The 22,482-nt window shown below is 35.2% G+C and overlaps 1 protein-coding gene across 8 annotated transcripts in view; it reads left to right on the top strand.

Annotated features, from left to right (window-relative positions):
- The window catches only part of ERC1 (ELKS/RAB6-interacting/CAST family member 1), a 302,116-nt gene that overhangs the window by 85,691 nt on the left and 193,943 nt on the right, over positions 1–22,482 (top strand). For all 8 annotated transcript variants that reach the window (XM_084302886.1, XM_084302887.1, XM_084302892.1 and 5 more), the window contains 2 exons: positions 544–711; positions 8,716–8,883. In XM_084302886.1, coding sequence (XP_084159012.1) covers positions 544–711; positions 8,716–8,883 — 336 coding nt within the window. The remainder of the gene's footprint in view (positions 1–543; positions 712–8,715; positions 8,884–22,482) is intronic.

The following is a 22,482-nucleotide window of genomic DNA, read 5'->3' as shown; positions in this document are numbered from 1 at the left end:
AGTGTTTCTTAGACGAGAGAAATCCTAGTTTCCTGAAGAGTGTGAAAAATAAAGGCATCTTTACATACTTTGTAAATATGAGTCTGGATTGAGGATAGAAAAGCTCAGTGGTTTGACATTTGAAAGCAAATGTCATGCTTCTGAAGAGAAACCTGTAGCTATCTCATCTTTTCTGATGCAGCAGGGTAAGGGTACGTTCCTGTTACAGTTTTGCTTCATCTTCATTAAAATCTTATCCCTGCTAAGTAACTAGTTTTGGTCAGTCCTTTGAAAGATGGCTAAGAATAGATTGACTCTGTCAAAAAAGAACATCTCTTAAAAAAATGTTATTGCTCTCCTCTCTTTCTCCTTCTACCATCTATTCATGACACAATTTTTTGCTGGCTCTCCATTCAAGATAACTGAAGGCTTTAAAATTATTTGAGACAAGTTGAGGGTATAATACTGTTTGTTGGTACTTAAGTGAATTTAACACTATTTTTGAAGCAATGATACAAATTGATCATTATTTTTTCCTTTACCCATCTTTTCTTTCTTTTTCAGATCGGTCAGGTAAAACAGGAGCTGTCACGCAAAGACACAGAGCTGCTAGCCTTGCAGACAAAGCTGGAGACCCTCACAAATCAGTTCTCTGACAGCAAGCAGCATATTGAAGTCCTGAAAGAGTCTCTTACAGCTAAAGAGCAAAGAGCTGCCATTCTGCAAACAGAGGTAAAATGGGCAGTTCTTTATGACTTTCTGTACTTTATGACTTTCTATAGATCAAGAGATGAACAGCATTATTTCTTTTCCTCTTGCTTAGGTTATACAATTCCATAATGATGCGATACTGCTTGTTTTGAGCACATTGTTTCTTTGCTTACATACTTGGGTTCTCTTTCCAGAGCTTTGATGGTAAAGAAAGTATGTGTAAGTGAATATATGTACCTGTGGATGAATGTACACTTGTACAATATGCTCCTCTAACATATAGTCAATAATTTTTCCAAGGCACAGCTAAAGTGGAAGTTGCAATGCCTGAGCCAGGGGGAATTATTTTCAGTGATCTCGTAGCTAAAAGAGATCAAAGAAAGGAAGTATACAACTTCCTGTGGCTTTACTACTACTATCAGCATGTACTGGAACTCTTGCATGTGAGTCTGTGCTTATACCTGAAATACAGGCTTTCATGCTTTACGAAGCATATTCAAAGATAAAGGAATAATATTTTCGAAACTGCTAACAAATTCTTAATAAATTCCCATATTGTGTAAGATGACTGCATATTTAAATAGCAAATGAGCAATAAGTAGAATATATACATGACGGGACATTCTTGAAAAACAAGCGTGACATGTTGAGTGAAGACAGCATTTCAATCCACTGGCGTGGAAAATTGTAGTGATAGGAGAAGTCCAAAAGATGGCGGTCATGCATCAAAAAATCTTTGGGTTGTTACTGCTAAAATAGCAAAAAGCTAAGAGCTATGAAATAGGCATGCAGAAATTTTGTGGCTAAAGCTGGTAGAAAGATTTCATAATACAGGAGTGCGACAGAATTTATTTGAACTTTTTACCCTCATGTAGCTTTCCTTTAGCCATATTCAGTAACTCTATGGGTGCAAGTGGCCTTAGCTATCTGCAGAAATCAAGTTACGCAGCAAATGTCCTTTGATGTTCTAAGATGGCTTTTCTGTTTGTTCTCAGGTTTATGTGAGAGCTGAAATAGTAGTTCCTTTAACACAGTAGTCTTGTAGATATAACAGTGAAAGTCATAAGCAACATCTATAAAGTCATAACAAAAGCATCTATAAAAGTCATAACATAACATCAATAAGCGATCCAAGTCTTACAGGAAAGAGAATATCTTTAGGTATTAAATTTAACTGACATAAGGAAAGAAATGCAAAGAGACCCCACAAAGATAATCTCCAGGTCAAAGGCAGCAATTTTAAATTTTAAGCTCAAGTTGAAAATGAAGGTCTGTGTTTAAACTTGATTTTATTAACAGACAACTTGACATGGGTAAATAACTTGGATTGACCGAGGAGATAGCAGATGAAGAGCTGTTAAGATTCTCTGGAACAAAAAGAGAAAAGTATGCACTCAAAACCTTCTCTGGTTTATTTTTTAAAATGCATTAAATAAAAACAACAACAACCACCCTTTCCTTTCTAGTTTCCTGTTGGCAGTAGAAATAGAGTGAGTTAATTTAAATGACCATTTTAGTTGTGGTTTAATTCTACAAGCTAGAAACCTTAATTTTGCATTTGTTTTTATTTTATATTGATACTTCTAGATTATTGTAACTAGGTTCATTGGTATTCGTTGGTGTAACTGTGAAAATGTGTTAGTTTACGATCATAAAATCCTTTTAAAATTTCTTCATTATTTTTTGCTAGTCAGGAATGTACCCTGGATTTGTATATGTTTATTTAGGAAAAATAAAAAAAATTAAAAAAGAATAGAAATTACCTTTCAGAATATTATTGAAAGATATAGATATTATATATCTATACCTAATATAATATATATATATATAATATATATATAATATAATATATATAATATATTATATATATAATATATATATAATGTTTGCTTACCTAATATATAGATATTAGGTAAGCAAACAATTAAAAAAATACAAATAGTAGGTTTCAATCCATTATAATGTTTCAAAGTATTACAAATAAATCACTGAGTATTGTGGCAAACTTGCAAAGCTAGAAAAACATTTCACTTCTTCCTTATATATAGTAAAAAGCACTACTTTTCTGCTCATGACATGAAGTTCCTGGAAGAATTAACTTTTAACAAGTTAAAAGGCTTCGGTAGATTTTATTAAAGTTAATGTCTTAACATTGATTGTCATTATTTCAGCTGTTATGGGAGGTAAATGTATTTATTCAACTAAAATGTGCATAATTTAAATTATTTAAAAACAAAAAGATGTTTTTATATACCTTTGATAGACACTCATGATAGTTATTCAAAACATTTTGATGTCATTTTAGCTGAAGGCCACAGTTGTTTGTTTGTTTGTTTGTTTTCCTTTTTTTACTGTAGAAAATCCTTAGGTTCTATTCTCTGATTTGCTGTATTTCTATATAATCACTGATAATGTCTATTCATCGCTGGTTTCTTCCAAATGGGTTTCTCATATAGCACTAGAATGCAAAACCAAATCTCACTTTCTCTGAAACATGAGAACACCTTTAATAATAAAAAGTGCCTGAAAAGAGAGTTTTTCTACTCTCTGCTTTTAGGTTATTCACATAGTTTGCTTCCAGATACCATAACTGAAACTTAGCTGAAATAACTGCACTAACAGTGAAGGATGATTTTCTGTCTGTCTTCCTGTCCTTGTCTTTCAGTAAGCAGATGCTGTGGAATTAAAACATTAACAGTAGTGTTTTAGAATGATGCTTCTATGACAGAGTTAAATGGATTATGGAGTTGTAAATGATGTAACTTCTCTATAAGAGTAGTTCAAATACAGCCTAGGGTATTTTCCATAGTAAAATGTAGCAATGTGGCATGGATTGAACACATAAAAAGTGCTGTTGATTAATCAGAGCACTCCTTTGTGTCAGAGTTAAGTTGAATATTTAGAATTATCCATTTATGTTCATGAGAATTTTTATGTAATTCCAAGATATTTATACTTTTTGAAAGGTAATCACATCTATTTCATCCTTGCTGATGTACTTGACAGAAAGCTCAACAATTAAATCACCATGCACATTACCTTTCTTCTGTTTTCAGGAGTGATCCCCTCAAGCATAAGATTGAAACACATTGATAAAGTACACTGTTGAGATGTTTGTTGCATCCTGCGATGCAACTGTTTCTGAAAGTGTATCTTTCCATAAAATAACTTTCACTAGCAGCAGGGTAGGAGCATGAGATCCTGCTTGGCCTCACTGAGTTGTTGACAGCAGCAGTCAGTGTTAAAATATCTCTAGGCCTTCTCTTTAGACACCTAGAGGAAATTAGGAGGATGAGGAAAGGTACATTCTCTGCCATATATTGGCAGAAATACTTACAGGGAAGAGGTATTTTAAGGTTGTATTTAAATAAGCATTTTGAGGGAAAAGAGCCTTTGCCAGTTAGTCTTCTATTAAAGAAAACTGCAGATAGATGAGGAAAAGATGTTAGTAAAATGTCTCAAAAGTGCATCTGACACCTGCCATTGCTAGAACTACAAAGAACAGTGTCCTATTTGTGGGGTGTTTATCTTGAGGGCTATTGGGTGGAGAGGATATTGTGGTTAACTTTTCATTTTCTGAAGGAGCCTTTAAAAATAACTCTAAAGTGTACAATCCTTTTGTAAATAAAACAAAAAGTAAGTATTTATTTTGGATTTTTTCCATATAAAGTTAGTATTATGTCCCAGTGAGCCCTTTAGCTTAGTTCATTGCTGGCAGGTATGTGACTTCAATGGGAAGTTAGATTAATCAGTGAGAATTTTCCGTTTATATACTGCCCATGCTGGCATGGTACTGTAACTGGTCTATTCCAGATGGTAAATTCAGATTTATATTCAATAGAAAAATGAATTCAGTCCTCAGGACATATGTTATTTGCTCTCAATGTCTTAATAGAATGCAGAATTCTCTACAGTTCTTACTTTACTGGGGCTTTTACCAGCATTTTGGAATTATAGTAGTAGACTCTCCCAAACCAGAGGCATTTAGGGAGTGGATCACATTTAATGAGGTGTGTATGAACAGGAGCTGGGTGTCTCCAGCAAGACTTGTTAGCACAGGCCCCATTAAGACCTACACAGACACCTGCAAATGTTCTCAGTGCACAAAACTGTGTTCACTGTGTTTATTTAATACCATGTACTAGAGATTGTGGAAGAAGAGTTGGAACTGTTTTCTGACCTGAGCAGGCCCTGAAAATAGTAAGTACAGCAGTCCTGCCTTGGGCTTAGAGGCCTAGGAAGAACCAAACAGGCTCGGCCCAGTGTGTGTGCCTCAGTTCTGTGAGGTACTCATGTCATCTTAGTTGCCCAGATAACTGGGAGCTGCATGTTCATAACAAATTCACTTCTGCATGCCAGAATGGATGTTGCTGCAATTGGTACAGCAAGTTGAAGAGTCAAATGTAATTTAATTTTTAAGATAATCAATGTCAAAAATTGAGAATCAAGTCCTGTGAACTGCCACAGTATGCAAAATCAGCCAGTAAACATAGCTTTTAAGGTTTGACTCCTGACCATGCTCTCAGGGAAATAGCTGAACTCATTTTGTGTTTACTGTCTTTCAAACAAATCAAATAGTAAAATATCACTAAAGTGATCCTTTTTAAAGTGTCGTTTTTCATTTCAGGTACTTGGATACTTTATATAGCATTATCCGTGGCAGCATAAAAATAACATTTCACCTCACACACCAAGTATATTTTTATGTCTTCCTTTGTGCATTTCTCAATTATTTCTGTGTTCTGAGTGCTGACATAGATAGGAGAGAATTACTTCAACATCTACCTTATAAAGTAGCTGGCTCTAGTTAGAAGTCAGAGCAAGCTCTTAACACATTTCAGGATTGATACTCCGTCTGTGTCTTTTGCTGCCAACAGTGTAGTAAGAACAACAGAGAACAAATATTTTGAATTTTGCCAATAGAGGGAAATCAGACCTTAGATAAAATGTTTGTGGGATTCTACCTTCTGATGTGACTGAATAGAGCATGGCCTCATTCACAGATCCAAATGAATGTTTCAACCATGGTTTGATCACATGGCAGTCAGATGCGAAGAGTCACTCAGTCTAAGGAACAGAGTAAAGTATGTTTTTTTCCTAGGCATCACTAACATCTTCATAAACCCAAGTGCAAACCACCAGCATCACAATAATAGCCTGATTGCTGGTGCACACTAGAGATGATGGGAAAAATAAGAAAAAATATGTGGAACCTAAGTCCTGTTGTCTCAAGCTCCTTGGTCACTTCTGAAAATTTCTGTGGATTTTTGAAAATTTTAGTGATTTCCCCAAGCTATAAATTGGTTATTTGCTTCTTAAAGTTAAGACTAATTATAAAACCCAAGATTAAAAAAAATGGCTTAAGAATAAATTTAGTTTAAATATTATGTAATTTCTTATGTTAATTCTGGTAATTATTGGAGTTACTAATGTTCTAGTTTTTCTTGGAAATTCAGAATTCTGCATGCTTCATATATGGCTATTAGGAACAGTCATCGAGTATTATTTACTGCTACAGGAAAATTCTGTGGCTCCTAACAGTGTTTTTCGTACATGCTTCTTACAAGGAAGAAATTGAAAAATCTTATGTATGGTACGCAGCTGAAGAGAGGTGCCTGTCTAGGAAGGCTATTGTGTTGAAGGAAGCCAGAAATGTTCTTGTTTTACTAAAGCTTCTTGGGAAATTGGATGGTATGTGCAGGCCAAGTTAGCAAGCACATTGTTATACGAGGAACTAGCAGTTGCCTGAGCTGTGCTGTAAGATTTTACTTGCCATGCGTAATTAAAGACATAGCAGACTATTACTGTGAAAGCAGTTGGGTTAAGTCTGGGTTAAGACAACACCATCCAGGACACAGAAGTCAGGAGAAGGGGCGTCAGCACCTCAGTAGCTGTTTGCCTAGTCGTTTCCATGTGCAGAGAAAATCTTAAGCTGGCTTTGTTGAAGTTGGCATCACCTGACTCCCACAGACCTCAATTCTTGTCACTGTGGGAGGATGCCATACATAAACTGAGTTGACATGAATAAACAAGTGCAGTGTTCTGCCAGGAATAGTGTTAAGGTGATGACTGTGTATCCTGCCAGCCTTTGAAAATATTCCTGAAAGTGTTTTCTGTGGTTTCCTAGGCAGGGACCTCACACAAATAAAACCAGGAATGCAATTTACCCCAAACCGTAAGCTAATACAGAGTTCAAACAGGATAATCAATCAGAAAATGGAAAGCTTTTTGTGGATAAATTTCTGTTTGCAGATGTTCTATGTTCACGTAATACTTTGCTGTAGACATCTGGAGTGTCTCAAATATTTTGTAACACAAATGTTGAGGGTATATAGATATACTTGTGAGAGAGATTTTCAGTTTCCCTTCAAGTATGAATGAAAATGACAATTAGTTTTACTATTATATAGTAAATAGGTATATGCAGAGAAGGACATACCTAATCGATCTCTAAATCTGTTTCTTAAAAGAAGGCAGTCTGCTCCACCTGCTAAACTTTTCATTACAAACAGTGTCAATTCCATATATCACATTTGGGTAGTACCTGTTCCTGTAATATCACTACAAAATATACTCCATGCACTGCCTGTTGGGTGAGAGGTTAGGAATGTGCTTTTAATAATGTATGTGTAAGTGAGAAGGCTCCAGACATCGAGGTGGCAGCAGGACCGCAGTGCTGATTGGAAGAACAGGGCAGTTCTTTTCCCTCTGGCAAGGACTTGTTGCTCCATGTAAAAAGAATCAGACAAAACAACAACGGCTTTTGTGGGTGTAACATACTGTAAACGTAGAGCCTTAGAGGCAACCTTTCCATTAGCAAATTGAAATAAAGTGGAATTAGAATAACTCATTAAAACTAAACGTTGCTCAAAATGCCGTAAGCAAGTGACTACCTAAACTCTTTCCCTAGCTGGAGTTGTCCATGTCGTCTTTTAACTTCATGTTTCCACTGTGCAGAAGGACCAAGAAGTTCAGTAATCACCCTGTTTACTCTGTGTGACTGATGTCCTGTAATGGCTTCAGCTAACAGGAACCAAATCTGATACTGTCAAATAAGATTAGCAGCCAAGCTGGCAGATTTGAGCTTTGTCTGAATGCTGAGTGGATAGGGGTCAGTGGGTTTCTTTTGCTATCTTGAGCAGGTTGCTGGTGTTGGATTTCGTATTCTACAATGGTGTTTGAGATTAGTCTGTGCTCTGTGGTGACCTTTTTTTTCTCATCAAATTTATATTCGGGTAGCTCTGATTCCTTCTCCCATTTCTTTTGTCTTGTGAGCTCTGTGTTTCATTTGTGCAAGATAACTGTAGAAGGAAAAGCAAAAGCTTCTCAATGTGCAGTTTTGAAGTTTGAGGGTACCTCAGAATTCTCAGTGTTTCTAAGGTTATCGAGACTCTAAATATGTTTGTGTGTCCAAATTGCATTCACAGTATTCTATAGCATGTAATTTGTTCCATTTTATCTTTAATTCAAAGCTGCATCCTACAGAAAAAAAAATACTCAAACTGTTTTATTGCTATTTAAACTAAATATTCTTAGCCCTTGTAAAGTAACCCTCTTTCCGTGTTTTTATCTGAAGTGGCCACACAGACCTGTGTTTTCATTACCTCCAAGCTGAGCTAATACTTTAATTAAAACCTGAATACGAAGTGACTATTTGGTACTAATAGTAAACATTTGAATCTCTGAACATTGTTAGTGTTTCAAATAAAAGGGTTGATTTTCCTACGCATGAGAGAACCTCTGCAGCTTAGAAGAAACGTATTCTTCTGGCATCTACTTTGAGGGGGGAAAATGCCTAACTTGTATCCTGTAAGACTGAGCTATGTCTGAAGTATAGTTCGAGATACTTCAGGAAGGACCATTAATGTCATATAACTGGGAATTAAAACATGATTGTTTTCAGTGTTTTGTCCCCTTTCTATTTGTAATTTGATAGCACACACTTCCTTGTAGAAGAGCAGTTTATCTTTTTAAAAGTTCTCTCCTTCATTGTTAAACAAACCGTTTCTGTATGTTTGAATCTAGGTGGATGCATTACGCTTACGTCTGGAAGAGAAGGAGACTATGCTAAATAAGAAGACAAAGCAGATTCAGGAGATAGCAGAGGAGAAAGGGACACAAGCAGGAGAGATCCATGACCTGAAGGACATGCTAGAGGTGAAGGAGCGCAAAGTTAACGTTCTTCAGAAGAAGGTAAGATTGTAGACGTCTAAGTCAGATACCCATCTTTGACACAACCTCATTCCTAAGCTTGTCAAGAAGTCTGAACTAGAATTTACGTTTTGGATGTTAGTGATTCAGTCTGTTCACTTAATGAGAAGATGGTGAATGATGAATTTCAATTTAAAGTTGTGAAGAAAAAAGAAAAAAATTCAAAGCAAATGTTCCCTTTCAGTGGGCGCAGGTGCTGCTTCTGGTTCCACTGCACTGTTAAAAAATGCCTGAAGTATTTGTAGGAGGCATGTCTCATGGAAAATCAATCCTTTCACACCAACCACCTTAAAGCTGAACTGATGTGAAGCATTGGGTACAGTGTGACTGATACCAGTATGTGAATGAACGAATGAAGGGTTGTCTCAGTAGAAGCAATTAGGTTTATTTCTCTGTAATTTACTGAGAAAAATTCAGAAGAATTCAGTAGGTATAACTTTAATTAGAAATGCTGTTACATCATACTAAATTCTTCTCAGGAACTTGTAGAAAAGGATAATCAGAGTTAAGACTATCCTACATAGCTTTCTGGATAAGAAAATGTAGACCTTGTCAGTGAAACTAGGGAGGTCTGGGTAAAAAAAAAGATGTAGACCCTGTCACAGAAATTAGAGAGGTTTCCTAAAGGACTTAGAATCCTAGGGCAAGGAAAAAAAAAATAAATATATATATATATATATATAATATGTGTATATATATATTAGTTTATAGAATAATTTTTTCTCATTGTTTGCATTTGTACATAAGATGTTCTTGGATCTTGTTATGTATGTATTAGGGTCTGAATGTGCTTTTTTTTTTTTTTTTTTTTTTTTTTCCCTAAACGCTTTAGCAATCTGTGGAGTTCTTGTAATTTTAATAGTTCAGAATATTGATTAATTTCTCAAGCCTGGACAATGCCTTTTCTTTGACTATGATCTATAAATCATGAAAGTTTAGGTCATGATCAGTTCCATTACAGCCAACTTCATGTGGGAATGGAAGTTCAGCCATGGAGTTTAGCCATATATGTGTTGTTAATAATTCTAGAACTGCCTTATTCCCAGTCTTCATGGTCTCGCTTTTTGACTTTTTTAATCTTTGTGATACACTTAAAGACTTCTAATTTTTGTACTGTACTTTCTCGTTGTTTTCAAAATTGGTCATGTACACTCCAAACATTGATTGAGATCCCAGCAGAATGCTTAACCAAGAAGCAGGGAATCAGACATTTTTGTAAATGTTAAATGTCAGCAAGGTTATTTTACTTCTGTTTACTCTTACATTGTTGGCTTTTTTTTCTTATTTGTTCTACTTAACTCTTTAGAATGGTCTTTTATTGGTTCGTTCATAAGCAGTGCTGAAGGTTCTATTTTTGATCATTTTCTTTACTTGTACTTCTTGAAACCACTCTAACAATTATTAAGACAGTTTCATCTTGCCTCTTCATGTGGCTACCCTGTTTTTTGAGGTTTGTTTGCTGCTGCTTTCAAGTAAAAGTACTTGATCTCTCCAGATAAGAAAGTGAGGTCCCAAACTTTTAGATGTGGAGTTTTTGAGCTCTTGTTTTCCTATATAGCTCAACAAAGGACAATATTACTGTAAAAATAATTTGAGCTGTTTTTGAAAACCTGTCTATGAGCTTCTTAAACAAAGAAACATATACTCTGTCTATAGAAAAATATCTCTTTCCTGCTGCTAACTAGAATCACACACAGATTTGAATTTGCTTTAGCCTTCAAGTTGTTGGAATCATTTTCTTTAACATGAACTGTTAAATTGTTAGGTTTTTAAATCCAAAGATATTGTTTTCAGTATCTATCATTAGCAAACCTAGAATATTTTTATGGAGAATTCAGCTGACAATCCTTGAACCTGAGGTTTTTGAAGCAGTATGGAATTTATTTTTGGTTTGTATGGTCCAAGGTAAATAAGCATAAATTCAGTCCTTTAAACTTTCAATTGATTTTCTTAATTGTTACTTCAGACCTGAAATTTAAGACTAAGTTTGAGAATCTCTATAGATTGTGCTTTGCACTTTCTTGCATAAAATCTGTTACTTTAAAGTGCTAGAGAAAATTTTGAACTCTCATTTTATCTGGTACATGTGTCTTTCCTTTTTTTGACTCTACAGATAGTTATGTCAGCCTTCTGCCTGAAACTTCATAAGCCTGTATCTACTCTCATGTGAATGTGAATGTTATTCTCTTAAAGAGGAAAAAAACCTCTATTTTTTTTTTTTTTTTTTACCTTTTTGTATTTCTTAAGTACACATTTTTATTGAAGTGCACAGCCTCTTTTATGCTTTATACACGTGCTTTCAGATCTTCTAGTGGCAGTTCAGAATTTTATTTACATTTAAAAAATGTGTAGCCTTTAAACATTCACATCCATACAATGACAATAAGTTTTTTTATTTGTCCCTCTGATTATAAACTGGTAAGTTCAGAAAGATCAGATTTTTAATTGAAGATCTGGATGATCTGGTAGCAGCAGATCTTTCTGCTGGCGTAGTTATCTGTTATTAAATGCTTATTTTAAATTTACAGCATGATTTAAACGGTATTTAGGCATTTTAAGTGAATACAGTGAATGATTATAAAAGCTGTGTGGTACAAAAAAGTGTTCATCTTGTATAGTGTTAAGAAATGTTTTTCTGTGGATTTCTGAAAACAGCAGCAGCATAAAACTACTACTTGCAGTTATGAGGAAGAATGGGGTACAGGTGTTGGCATGTTGAAGGAATGTAACCAGATAAAGTATTTGATTAATAGATACTATTTAATCAGAATTTACCAACTATTTTTCCTTCAGCATATGCTCAGATTGAGGTTAGTTTTGAAGTGTGTGCTCTCATGAACTAGATTTTGAACTCTAACATATTTTTAATGCTAGGTAAAAAAATTAAATTGTATCAAATACTAAAATCATAAAGACATTCAAAGAAAAATATTTATTGGAAAATCATTAACTTACATGTCATCAATTTAGGAAAAGCTTTTTACTTTCTTTTAAGATTACATAGGGCACCTCTACTAATAACATAGGCATAACCAAATGATGCCTATCATGGCATTTGGACTTTTGTTCTTAATTTTTATATTTTCTGTGGCTGTTTTAGATGTGTAATCACCTATTCTAATGACATTGACAAGAAATACTTTGGTATGGTGTCCAAAATTGCATTGTGCTAAATTTCTGCAATTTCCATTGTTGAGACAAAAATTATTTTAAATACACCCTTTAATATTGAGTCTCTGTTTGGATTCATTGACATAGGTCATTGCCTGGTTTGTTTTATGAACTGTTAGTATCATTCTAGTTCACCACTTTTATTAATATAATAAAGTATACTTTTTGGTCATTCTGAAATCCAGATGAAGAAAGTAATGTTTACTGGTTGATTAACAAACAAATAAAAGACACAGAAGAAGATTATGAGCAACAAAAATCTGAAAAATTAACATGACAATGGGCATCGCTACTGATACCCAATAGGTACCAATTGCTGAGAAAAACACGTGCTTCATATCTTCGGTTGTGGAATCTTTCCAAAATGGGAAGCTTCTACAGTGGAGGTGGTTGATAGCATCTTTACTTGAGACAAGAGAAGCAGTAGAAATGCTAGAAATTTGGACATTACAGAAATGGTCTTTATGTCTGAAAATTTCATGCAAAATCTTTGTTTCGTAGAGCTTTGGGATTATTGTTTTTTAATTCATTGAAAATAAGTCTAGCATAAAATCTCATTTTCAGTTGTTAGAAACCCAAATGAGGGGAAAACATCAGAAAATAAAATGAGGAGCATTCAGAGCAAGTCTGAACCTGAAAAAGATTAAGTTGTGCTTCATTATTCTCTCTGCCATATCTGTCTGTCAGTGCTGGTAGACCAGAATGGAGAGGAGTGGGGAAAAAAAAAGTCAATGCTTACTAATCAAATCTTTTTAGAGAAGTATCATTTGCGACAAAAGGTAAGTAACAGTTACAATGAAGAAAAAAAAACCTCTATATAAAAGCAGTTAATTGTTCACCCTTTGCTTGGTGGAGGGGCATGTTTTATCTTTGGGAGTGTAGTTAATACTCCTTCATTGTGCAATGCAGCTGCAGGCAAATAAAGTTCTAGTGTCTGAACATAGGGGTGTTTTTTGGCAGCTCCCCACACATAGTGTGGTAATTGACCTGTGATAAAGTAGAGGAAGAACACGGATTTTTTTTGTGGCTATGGTGATATTACTTGTTTAGCCAGTATTCAGGAAGACTCCAGATGCATTCCTCCTGCTCTTTTGAGTAAGAAGCATTACCTTTCCCCAGAGGAAAATAAATTCTGTCTACTTTGCAAAAAGCTTAGAAATCAAAACAAATATTTATGCTTAATGATAAGAAATACTACATAGCAGGAGAGAAAGACTACAAATTGAATTTATAACTCAGTTGTTTAAAATCAGTATTGGTCATATTTACTGCAAGAACGGAGTTGGTTTAGTATTCATAACTTCTAAAGTTCAGTGTTTTTACTTTAAGGGTAATTTTGTTTCCATTCCCTCATCCATGAAGTAGATTCACCTCCTCAAGCATCTCTTCTGATACAACTCTGAAGAGACAAGAGAACATAGAGAAGGAACTGCATTTTCAAACCTTAATTCAGTTTATTGTAGTTTCATCTTCCCTGGTGTGGCCTTCATGTTGGTTATCAGATTAATGAATACATGTATATGATTTTCTAAGAATTAATAAAATGTAGGGTGGAATTATAGATATGCCTTTGAGATTTTCTAAGATGACACTTAGTGCTTAAAAATCCTGTATTACTAACACTTCACTTGATGACCTGTTCAAACCTGCAGTGTGTGTCTGAGTTTCAGGTTTTGCTTTCTCTGTAGAAAAGAACAAAGTAAGAACGTCCCATCAAAGATGTATGTTTACAGAGTGAGTAATCATATGGCCTCTCATTTAAGACCGGATAATTTTTTGCCTTGGTAATATACCTGTGGGCAAGCTTATTCTCTGCTTTTTACATGATTGAATTATGAGCATGTAAGGAGGAGCACTGTACAGTGCTACACGGTCATATTAGATTGCTAATCAGCCCAGCTTCTGCAGGGAGGCAGAATGAAAGTATTTGATGTGTTTTTTGCTCAGACAGGATTGATAAAATAGTTACTTTTCTTCGGGAACAATGTGTCTTAATAAGCAAGGATTGGGCGTATTTCCATAAATATTTTTCTGACAGAAAAAGCCATTCTTCCACTCATTTTACACCATGTCCCTATTCATGTCACTGAACTGGTTCCAAACCCAATTTAGAGATTTCAACTACCACAAAGAGGACGTAGAGTCCCCACAGGCTTGTGCCAGCTTGTTTAAAAAAACTGACAGTCGTGACCTCAAAGATGTGTCCTGGAGGGTCATGAGGGAACCTGTCCCTCCGTGTCCCTGAAGGGATATCAGACCTCTGCTGCTTTTTCCTTCACTCCAACCGTTCTGTTACAGGCTGACTGATTATCATTGAACACAGCAAACTTGAAATGTATGGCCTTTAGAAATTTACAAGAGGTATAGTTCCTGTTCTTTTCAGGAACACCCTCTTAGCGTAATGATCCTGTGGGTTTTCTTAATTCCACTATTCAGGGAGATTAGTTGTTTAATTCCCATATGGGAAATGAGGATGAAACACAATTTACTTTCATTTGACAGTGAGCCATGAACACTTTGAAAATATGATCCCTTACCCTTATTCGTTGACTTTATACTTCTCTGAGAATCCACTGAGACTTTTGAGCAGTTGCAGCCCAGCTCAGCTGGCATGATGGTTTTTGTTTGTTTGTTGTTTTTCTCTAAATATACAGTAGCTAGTAAGAGTCTATTAGGGTGGGTTTTTAGTATAAGTTTAAAGATGTCTGATTACCAAAAAGATCTTAGAGTTTATTAAAACCATTTCAGATTCAGTGTCAGCAAGATATCATATACCTCTCAGGAAAGGCTTTAGCCCATGAGATTTGATCTTTTAAAATACTTTCTTAGCCACATAATAACACATATCTTTCTGATTTGGAATATTGGCCCTAGAAGGTTCACAAGCATAGCTTCAGACAGTCTTTTCAGTGGCAGGTATCCTTAGTTTACAGTTGCTGGTGGAGGTGACAGTGTATTCTTCAGGGACTCAGCAAGGAATATATTTCTGATCTTTTTGCCTAATCCAGATTAGTCACGGCAGATGCCTTGTTGTAGCTTGAGGAGCACTCCAGCATTCTCATTTTAAGGGCTTTTGGTTTCCAAAGGAACAGATGTCTCACAGCTGAGTTGGGTGACACATATACAGTGCTCCATGTATGGCCTTACAAGTGCTAATGTAGAGGGAAGTGTCACCTTCCTTGACCTGCTGGTAGAGCTCCTCCTAATGTCTTGTGCCTTTTCTTGTCATTCCTTGCTCTAAGAATTTTGATTAGGAAAAGTGTTAATGATCTGACCATGGTTTAGTTCTAGTGGAAGGATTCTCTTGGTATATTAATTTCAAGTCCAGCTACTTACTCCCTCTTCCCAGACCTACATAAACTTCTAACACACTCTGGCACCTGGCCATGTTGTACCACATCGCATGGATGTTAGTAGCTTTGTGAACAAAGCACACTTGTCTTGTAAGAAAGGACTTTCTAACCAACAGGATGGCACCAGGCACATTGGCCAAGTTGCTACCTCAGTGTTTCCACAGATGTATCCTTCCTGCTGTGCCTCTGATATTCTGCACTATATCCTGGAGATGGCAGACTGCACTCTGCAGAATGTGTCTGTTCTTTCTAGCATCCCTCAGGTGTCTGGTTTCCTCTTCTACTTGCGAGATAAATTTTGTATCTGGGACTCTTGTGGATCTCCTCTTCAAGTCACTAGCATCTAGTTCCTTGTTTTATCAGTCTACAGATCGTGATTTTATCATGCAGGAGAGTAGGCGAAACCTGGAGCTTATCCAGTTTTCTTTTTGAATATTATCTCTGTAGCCTCATAAAAAAATCTTTCTGAATACAGGTTCTAGGCTCAACATATATCAGTTTTATTCTTGGTGTTTTCCTTTTTTTTTTTTCATATCAGTTAGAACAAAACATTCTTTGATTCTACAGTATACCAGAAATAGTATATTTGAATATCAAATAATTATTCCAGAGCACTTAAGCTTCTCATGGAATTTTTTCAAGAATCAGAGGGCAGTTAGGATTTATATAGAATTGTATTTATATAAAATTATCCAAATAGTGCTCTCTTCATTTAGTTAGATTTAGGTTTTCATATATGAACTTAGAGTGCATGCATTTCCTGCTGTTTTCCTTGCAATTATCTGTTCATAAGGGTAGCAGCTGCAGTAGGATCACCCTAACACTGTAATCATTATTCAAGCAATTTGCCACCTATTAACTTCTACATGTATGAGTTCTAAGAAATTTGTAAGAAAAAATAATAATGATATGGCTGGTCATTCTTAAAAAGCATTAAAAAAGGTAATTTACCAACAGTGGCCATGATGTTTGATATGTTGGCCACAAGGATTATGTGATTTGTGACTTGTTCTTTTTAGGCTGCCTTGTGGAATCATTCAGAAAATGCTATCATTATAACCTAAATAAGTATTATTACTAGTCGCCTAAAATGTAAGATGGATGGAGAATCCCAAATAAATACTGCATGGATTTGGAAAAATAACTCAAAAAATGTGTTTTTTAAATGCACATTTTAAAAATAAATCTGAAAGTTGCATAAAACTCACTTTTATTAAACTTCAGTGTAGTGAAATATGTAAGTGAATTTACTTGTGCACTTTGGAGATTGTTTAGTAAATTATATGGAGCATTTTGACCTAGTGCAGAAAGAAAATTTTAAATTTGAAAAAACAGTTTTAAACAAAACACATTTTATGTTATTCAGTAATTTTTAGTGTATAGTTATGGTTGCCAATGCAGCAACTATGTTAGAGGAACTCACTGGATTCACAACAAATATTATGTCTGGTTGGTTTATAAATTAGAATTTGTAATTGGAGCATATGTTGCTTTATTTTTATACAGCCCTCTCTTTAATATATGCTCCCTCTTTTGCTTGGAGCACCGTGTGATACCACAGTAAAAATAAAAACATCTGGATCATATGTAACATATGTACCTGTATTCCCACATGAATGATAATAGTCTTTTCAAAAATCAGGTGCTGTTCTGATGTGTGTGAAAGATAGCAAGCCAATTTCTTATTCTGAGATATAGTAATGTACAGAACATTTTCTTGACGTATGCTGATGTTACTAAAGAATCTTGCCTGTTGCCTTTGGTAACTAGAGTACTTGCCTTTTTTTTTTTTTTGATAATGAATATTCACTTGTCCTTTTAGATAGGTAATTTCAAAGAGAGAGGGAAAACAGGACTGTGGGGTTAATGATTTTGGTTCTGTAGTTCAGCTGTTGTAGCTGGCTAATGTAGGGTTTTCAACTGATATGCGTTGCTGTAATAGTGTTACATAAGATTGATAGCACCAGCAATGTTACAAGAAAACTCAGTGGGGTTTCTGGTATTATCTCAGCTCCTATGTTCCAAAAAACTGAAACCACAATTCAGCAAATCTGTCATATACAGAAGGGATCTTTTTTTGAGTATCCCTCAAAGAGGAGCATTTTAATATTACATCCTTCTTGTGCCTTGAGATAACCTCTTGATTGGCAAGACAGAACATTACTCATAGGTAGTGGGACTGACAAATTCTGGTTTCTTGAAGGGATCTGGGAAAACAGCCAACTTTGGGGCCTCTTGGTTTCATTATAAATTAAACGTGTAGTTTTTCTGGCAAGATAAAGCTAATAAGCTTTGTTGGTGTGTTCCCTGTCATGCTAGACAAATACAAAGCTCCCTATGATTGAAGAGACAGGAAAAGCAAGGGCGTATGCCTTTTTTGAGGTTGCTTACATCAGTGTTCCTCACACGGCTTTTCATTGCTCTCTGGGTTGCAAGACTTCACAATTTCCAACACTTTGGTCACCGCTGAATTGCTGTCCAGGCGTTTTCTGCTCCTCAGGGGATTGTCTGAGCTACGTCTGGAACAGACATTACTGATACAACTAGCCAACTTAATGATCTTCACTACAACAGGGCAGGAGTAATTTTTCAGTATAAATCAATATTTCCTGGTTTCAAGAGTGGGTTTTGAATCCACTAGGCTAGGTAATCTTCTAGGTTGGGTGTCTGTTCAATATTTATACAGTCATTAGGACTGACATAAGGCACAAGTGTATGAATAGCTTTCAGGCTTGTGACTTTTCTAACGCAAAGGTTAAGAAAACTTCATTCCAGTGTGTGGTCACTATGGAGCAGTGTCACAAGGAGCAACTAAGATTGCGTTGTCCTAGAACATGAGTTTGATAATTAGGATGCTCTTCTGCATGACGAAGGTCTTACCTACCTTCAAGCAAAGATGAGAAGAGCATGGTTGTAAACACAGAACTTCTGCATAAAGAGAACCACTCTTCTAGCCTTTAAGTTTAGTAGAGTGATGATTTGCCTAAAGCAGTCTGTGTATAAAATGGAAAACAGTGTTATCAAATGATGATACTAATTTAATAGATTGAGTTCTTAGGCTCATACATCTTCGGAGCACAGGCCATGAAAGAATTTTATTTGGGAGCTTGATATTTTTGTCAGCTGTCACTGTGTGTTCTGAAGAAATTCAGTAAAAGCAATAAGAGGTAAATACTCAAAATATACATACGTACTCTTCGGTTTAGTATTTGCAGTAGTACCTTACTCCTCCCTTGTTATTCATCGTTATATTTCCTTTCAAGGAGAATGAAGCAGGATAATGGCAGTGGATTGGGCATGTTTTATAATGGAATTAAAAACATCTATCCTTTCCAGAGCTCTCCTCACTGGTTTAGGGCAGTTTTATCTTACAGTATTTCTTTGATCATTTTAATAAATCAGTGATTTGGACAGTGTAATTGACTGTCTAAATCTCATTTAAAATCTTTGTTCAAGGTGTAGAGCTGTCTTGCTTGAGTGATCCTTAATGATAATGTAAATGAAAATGAAGTTTAGTTTGCTGTGAGGGTTTCCTTTTAGTCAACATTAAATCCCCATGTTCCCATCCTTTCCACTGCCTCAGTTTGTCTTCTCTGCTCTCCATTTTCCGTTCTTAGCTATTGCAGTGTCGTTGCAAGTTAAGCCTCTACATTCTTTTTTTTTCTTTTTTTTCTGTGATGAGTATGTATGTGATTTGTAGCACTATACTACTAGGTGGATGTGTTTCACTAGTTATGGTATCCGTACTCTATGTAGAACCAAAATCAAAGTCTAAAGCACATCAAGAAAATAGCATCAGTATTTCTGAGTATGAGAGATCAAATTGCTATAGAATGAAGAATATTTGATAATAATACTCAATGAAACACTGCACTTGGGGTTTATTCAAGTGTAGAGGTTTAATTCATAATTTACTAAGTTTTTCACTTTAAATTTTTTAAGCATTATGTAGCCTTGTAAAGCTTGAACTACTCCAAAAGGAATGTCACAATTTCTTAGTTTTACTCTGTTTCTTATAAAACAGAATGTAAGATCTATGCTAACATTTACTGGTTCCAAGTTTTCCTTGATTTATCAGCCTTTTGTAAGAAAGGGAGAGACTCTTCCACAGTGACGTAGTTTTGGTTTTCTTTATTTTGAATGTTTGGATACCATCAATAGAAAAATTCTCCTAATTATAGTATTTTATTTTTTTTTCTGTAAGGAACTTTCCTAAATCAAATCTGCACATATATCAGCAAAATCCTTCCTGGGACTTGGTACAGGAATGAGGAAACATCCCCAAAACAGTTGTTGGTGTTTTTGTTGTTGTTCAGGTTTTTTTGTTTGTTTTTCCCAATGTATTTGTATTTGGTGGCTCTTAGGAGGAAATCTTTAGAAAGCACAGTCACAGACATTGCTTCAAAATGTCAGGACACAGCTGAAAGGGAAATTAGCGTGATGCTATTCTTCATGATTAGGCCAGGATTTTAACAAAATGGATGTCATCCATAATTAGATTGTGAAATAAATTACCAGCTGATTTCGATTATGGTTCTCAGTATAAGTGACATTTTAGCACATGTGAAATAAATGAGTAATACATAAGCTTAGCGTTTCATTTTAGGAGAAGAAGAGAAGCAGAGTCTAAATGAATTTGTTTTGCTATTTAAGATAGTGTTGTTCTGTAATAAATTACATGGGTGAATGAAAGTACTGTCCTGAAGTTGGAAACAATGAATTGTCTTAACAAACAACCCAATTTGAAATCTTGATATTAGTGGGTAATGCATACATGTTTTTAGCTGATAAATACTGGCAAAAACAAGAGGTCACCAAGTGAGGCTTTAAGATAAAACAGTGATAGAGATGTGGTTTTTTTTTGATTTTATGTAGTTAACCACTTGGCTCAGATAGTGCTGAAACAAATCTCTTATGATCAGCTTTTATACTTTCATTATTTAATTTGCATTTTAAATATTGTCCGTTCATATTAAAACCTGTATGCTTTGCAATATAACCAATATCTGTGGGTTAAAAAGAGTGTCTCCTCCTGCACCCCTCTCTTCAAAAACCTCTCTTGTATTGGCCAACACACCATGGAAGGATTTTTACAGTACAAAGACTGTTTCTGACTAGATTGGGCTATTGATATTATTAAACCTCCTCAGAATGAAGTAATTTCTTAAGTAAATTTAACTGTTTTATGGCCGTCTAAGGACGTGACTCATTGCTAATGTGTAATTTTTTCTAAGCAAATACTTTGGAACAGAGACAATGTTTAAGAATGTGTAAATTAGCTCCCTTGAAAATGTGAATTTCAGGTTATTTGCCAACACAAGAGTCAGCCTACAGTCTGTAGGTCTTCATTCCTTCTATTGTTGTTTTTTTGTTTTTTGTTTTTTGTTTTTTCTGACTTGAACTCTGCAAGATTCTCCTTAGAAGCTTGTAAGGAAAATGCTTCTCAGCGTAAGTTTTCAGAAACTGAAAAGTTTGGTAATAACATTGTGTTGGAAGGTTCGAAGGAAATTCAATCTATTTACTAGCAGGACAGAAAGACTACAAAGACAATAGTTATATTCTGAGAGTATGATCTGAAACATCTGGTTTAAATGCTGCTTGATATAGGGAATACAATAGCGCAGGAAAAATTCTCTTCTATTCAGATGATGCTATAATTGTAACTCAGCTTATGGCGACAGTTCGTTAGTTCTATTTTGCAGGGATCTGTCAGCAAACCGGTGCTACCAGAGGGTGATTAAGTATGCAAGGGAAAGGAGAACAAGAGAAAACAAAGGGATGGAAATGTCCTCGGAGATTATTTCTGTAAACATAGATGAACTATTTTTCTAGTAGATATAAATATACTAGCACAGCACCTTTGTGTGGAAAACAAAAACAAAACAAACAAACAAAAAACACTGAAAAGAGAATAGTCTTTTGGATCAGTGTCAATTGTTTGTAACTCCTTCATCACAGGTACAAAATAATTAACTGTCTATACAAGTTATTAAGTCAGGCTTTGTTGTAGCAGCTCTTCTTTCTCCATACCATTCTTTTCTCAAGTCAGTATTATTGCATAAATGTGAATACAAAGTCAGGTCAAGAATAAAATGTTGATTCGATTAGCAGTTCCCTGATTTCTTTTTAAGCATTGTTTTCACTTTGTAACCGTTTCTTCCTTTAGAAGCAGAAGCAACATGCCTGTTTGTGGCCCATAGATTTATTTGATGTTGTTTGTTTGTTTAAACAGAAACCACAATAATAAGTTCTTTGTGCTTTCTAAGCTGCATAGCTACAAATTTTTTTGTGTGTAAAACTAAATACTGTAAGATCATCATGCTGATTTCTAAGGATTTTCATCAGATTGGAGATCATGAGAGTAAAAATGACAAAAAGATTTAATCTTCTGAAAAAGCAAGCAATTGTTTTTGTTTTGTTTTGTTTTGTTTTTACTCCACCCATGGAAGTTATTCTGAATTATAACTGGACCTGGGTAGAAGTCAATAAGAATGTACCCCTGAAGTAGAAGTGCCCTGAAGGTAGAAGTCAATGTGATGTACCCCTGTGCTGGAGTTTCCCAATCGCAAATTCTTTTTCAGTTGTGTCCTCCTCCATGCTCTCCCCATCCCTTTTAGCCTGTTTCTCTTACACCAATACAGATCAAGGTGTTAAGGAATCCCATTGTACATCCCAGAATCTCAGTATACTAGTTTCAGCAACATCAGGGCATTTTGAATTGATATTCTGATATGTTGCAAAGAGAGCGATGTTCCAGGTAAGCACTGAAGTAGGAGAGTGGTAAAAATTAAAAAAAAAAAAAACATCTTACCCATGAGGCAAAATAAAAAGTAATCATATCTGCAACGAGTAGCAAGAGGAATGTAAATTGAACAAACAGATTTAGCACTTAACTGAACATTCACCATCTCTACATTGAAGTGTTAACTGGTACTCCAGAATTTGATCTTTAGAGAAAACAGAAAAGAGAGAGACCACCACTGGTTTCTTGCATTTTTAGAGTGTCTTTAATTGACTTAATGCTTCACAGATTTTATGAAATTAACTGATATACAAA

The sequence above is a fragment of the Netta rufina genome, assembly GCF_964035555.1.
Source record: "Netta rufina genome assembly, chromosome: 1".
Taxonomy (NCBI): domain Eukaryota; kingdom Metazoa; phylum Chordata; class Aves; order Anseriformes; family Anatidae; genus Netta; species Netta rufina.
This window is presented reverse-complemented; position numbering and strand designations above follow the sequence as displayed.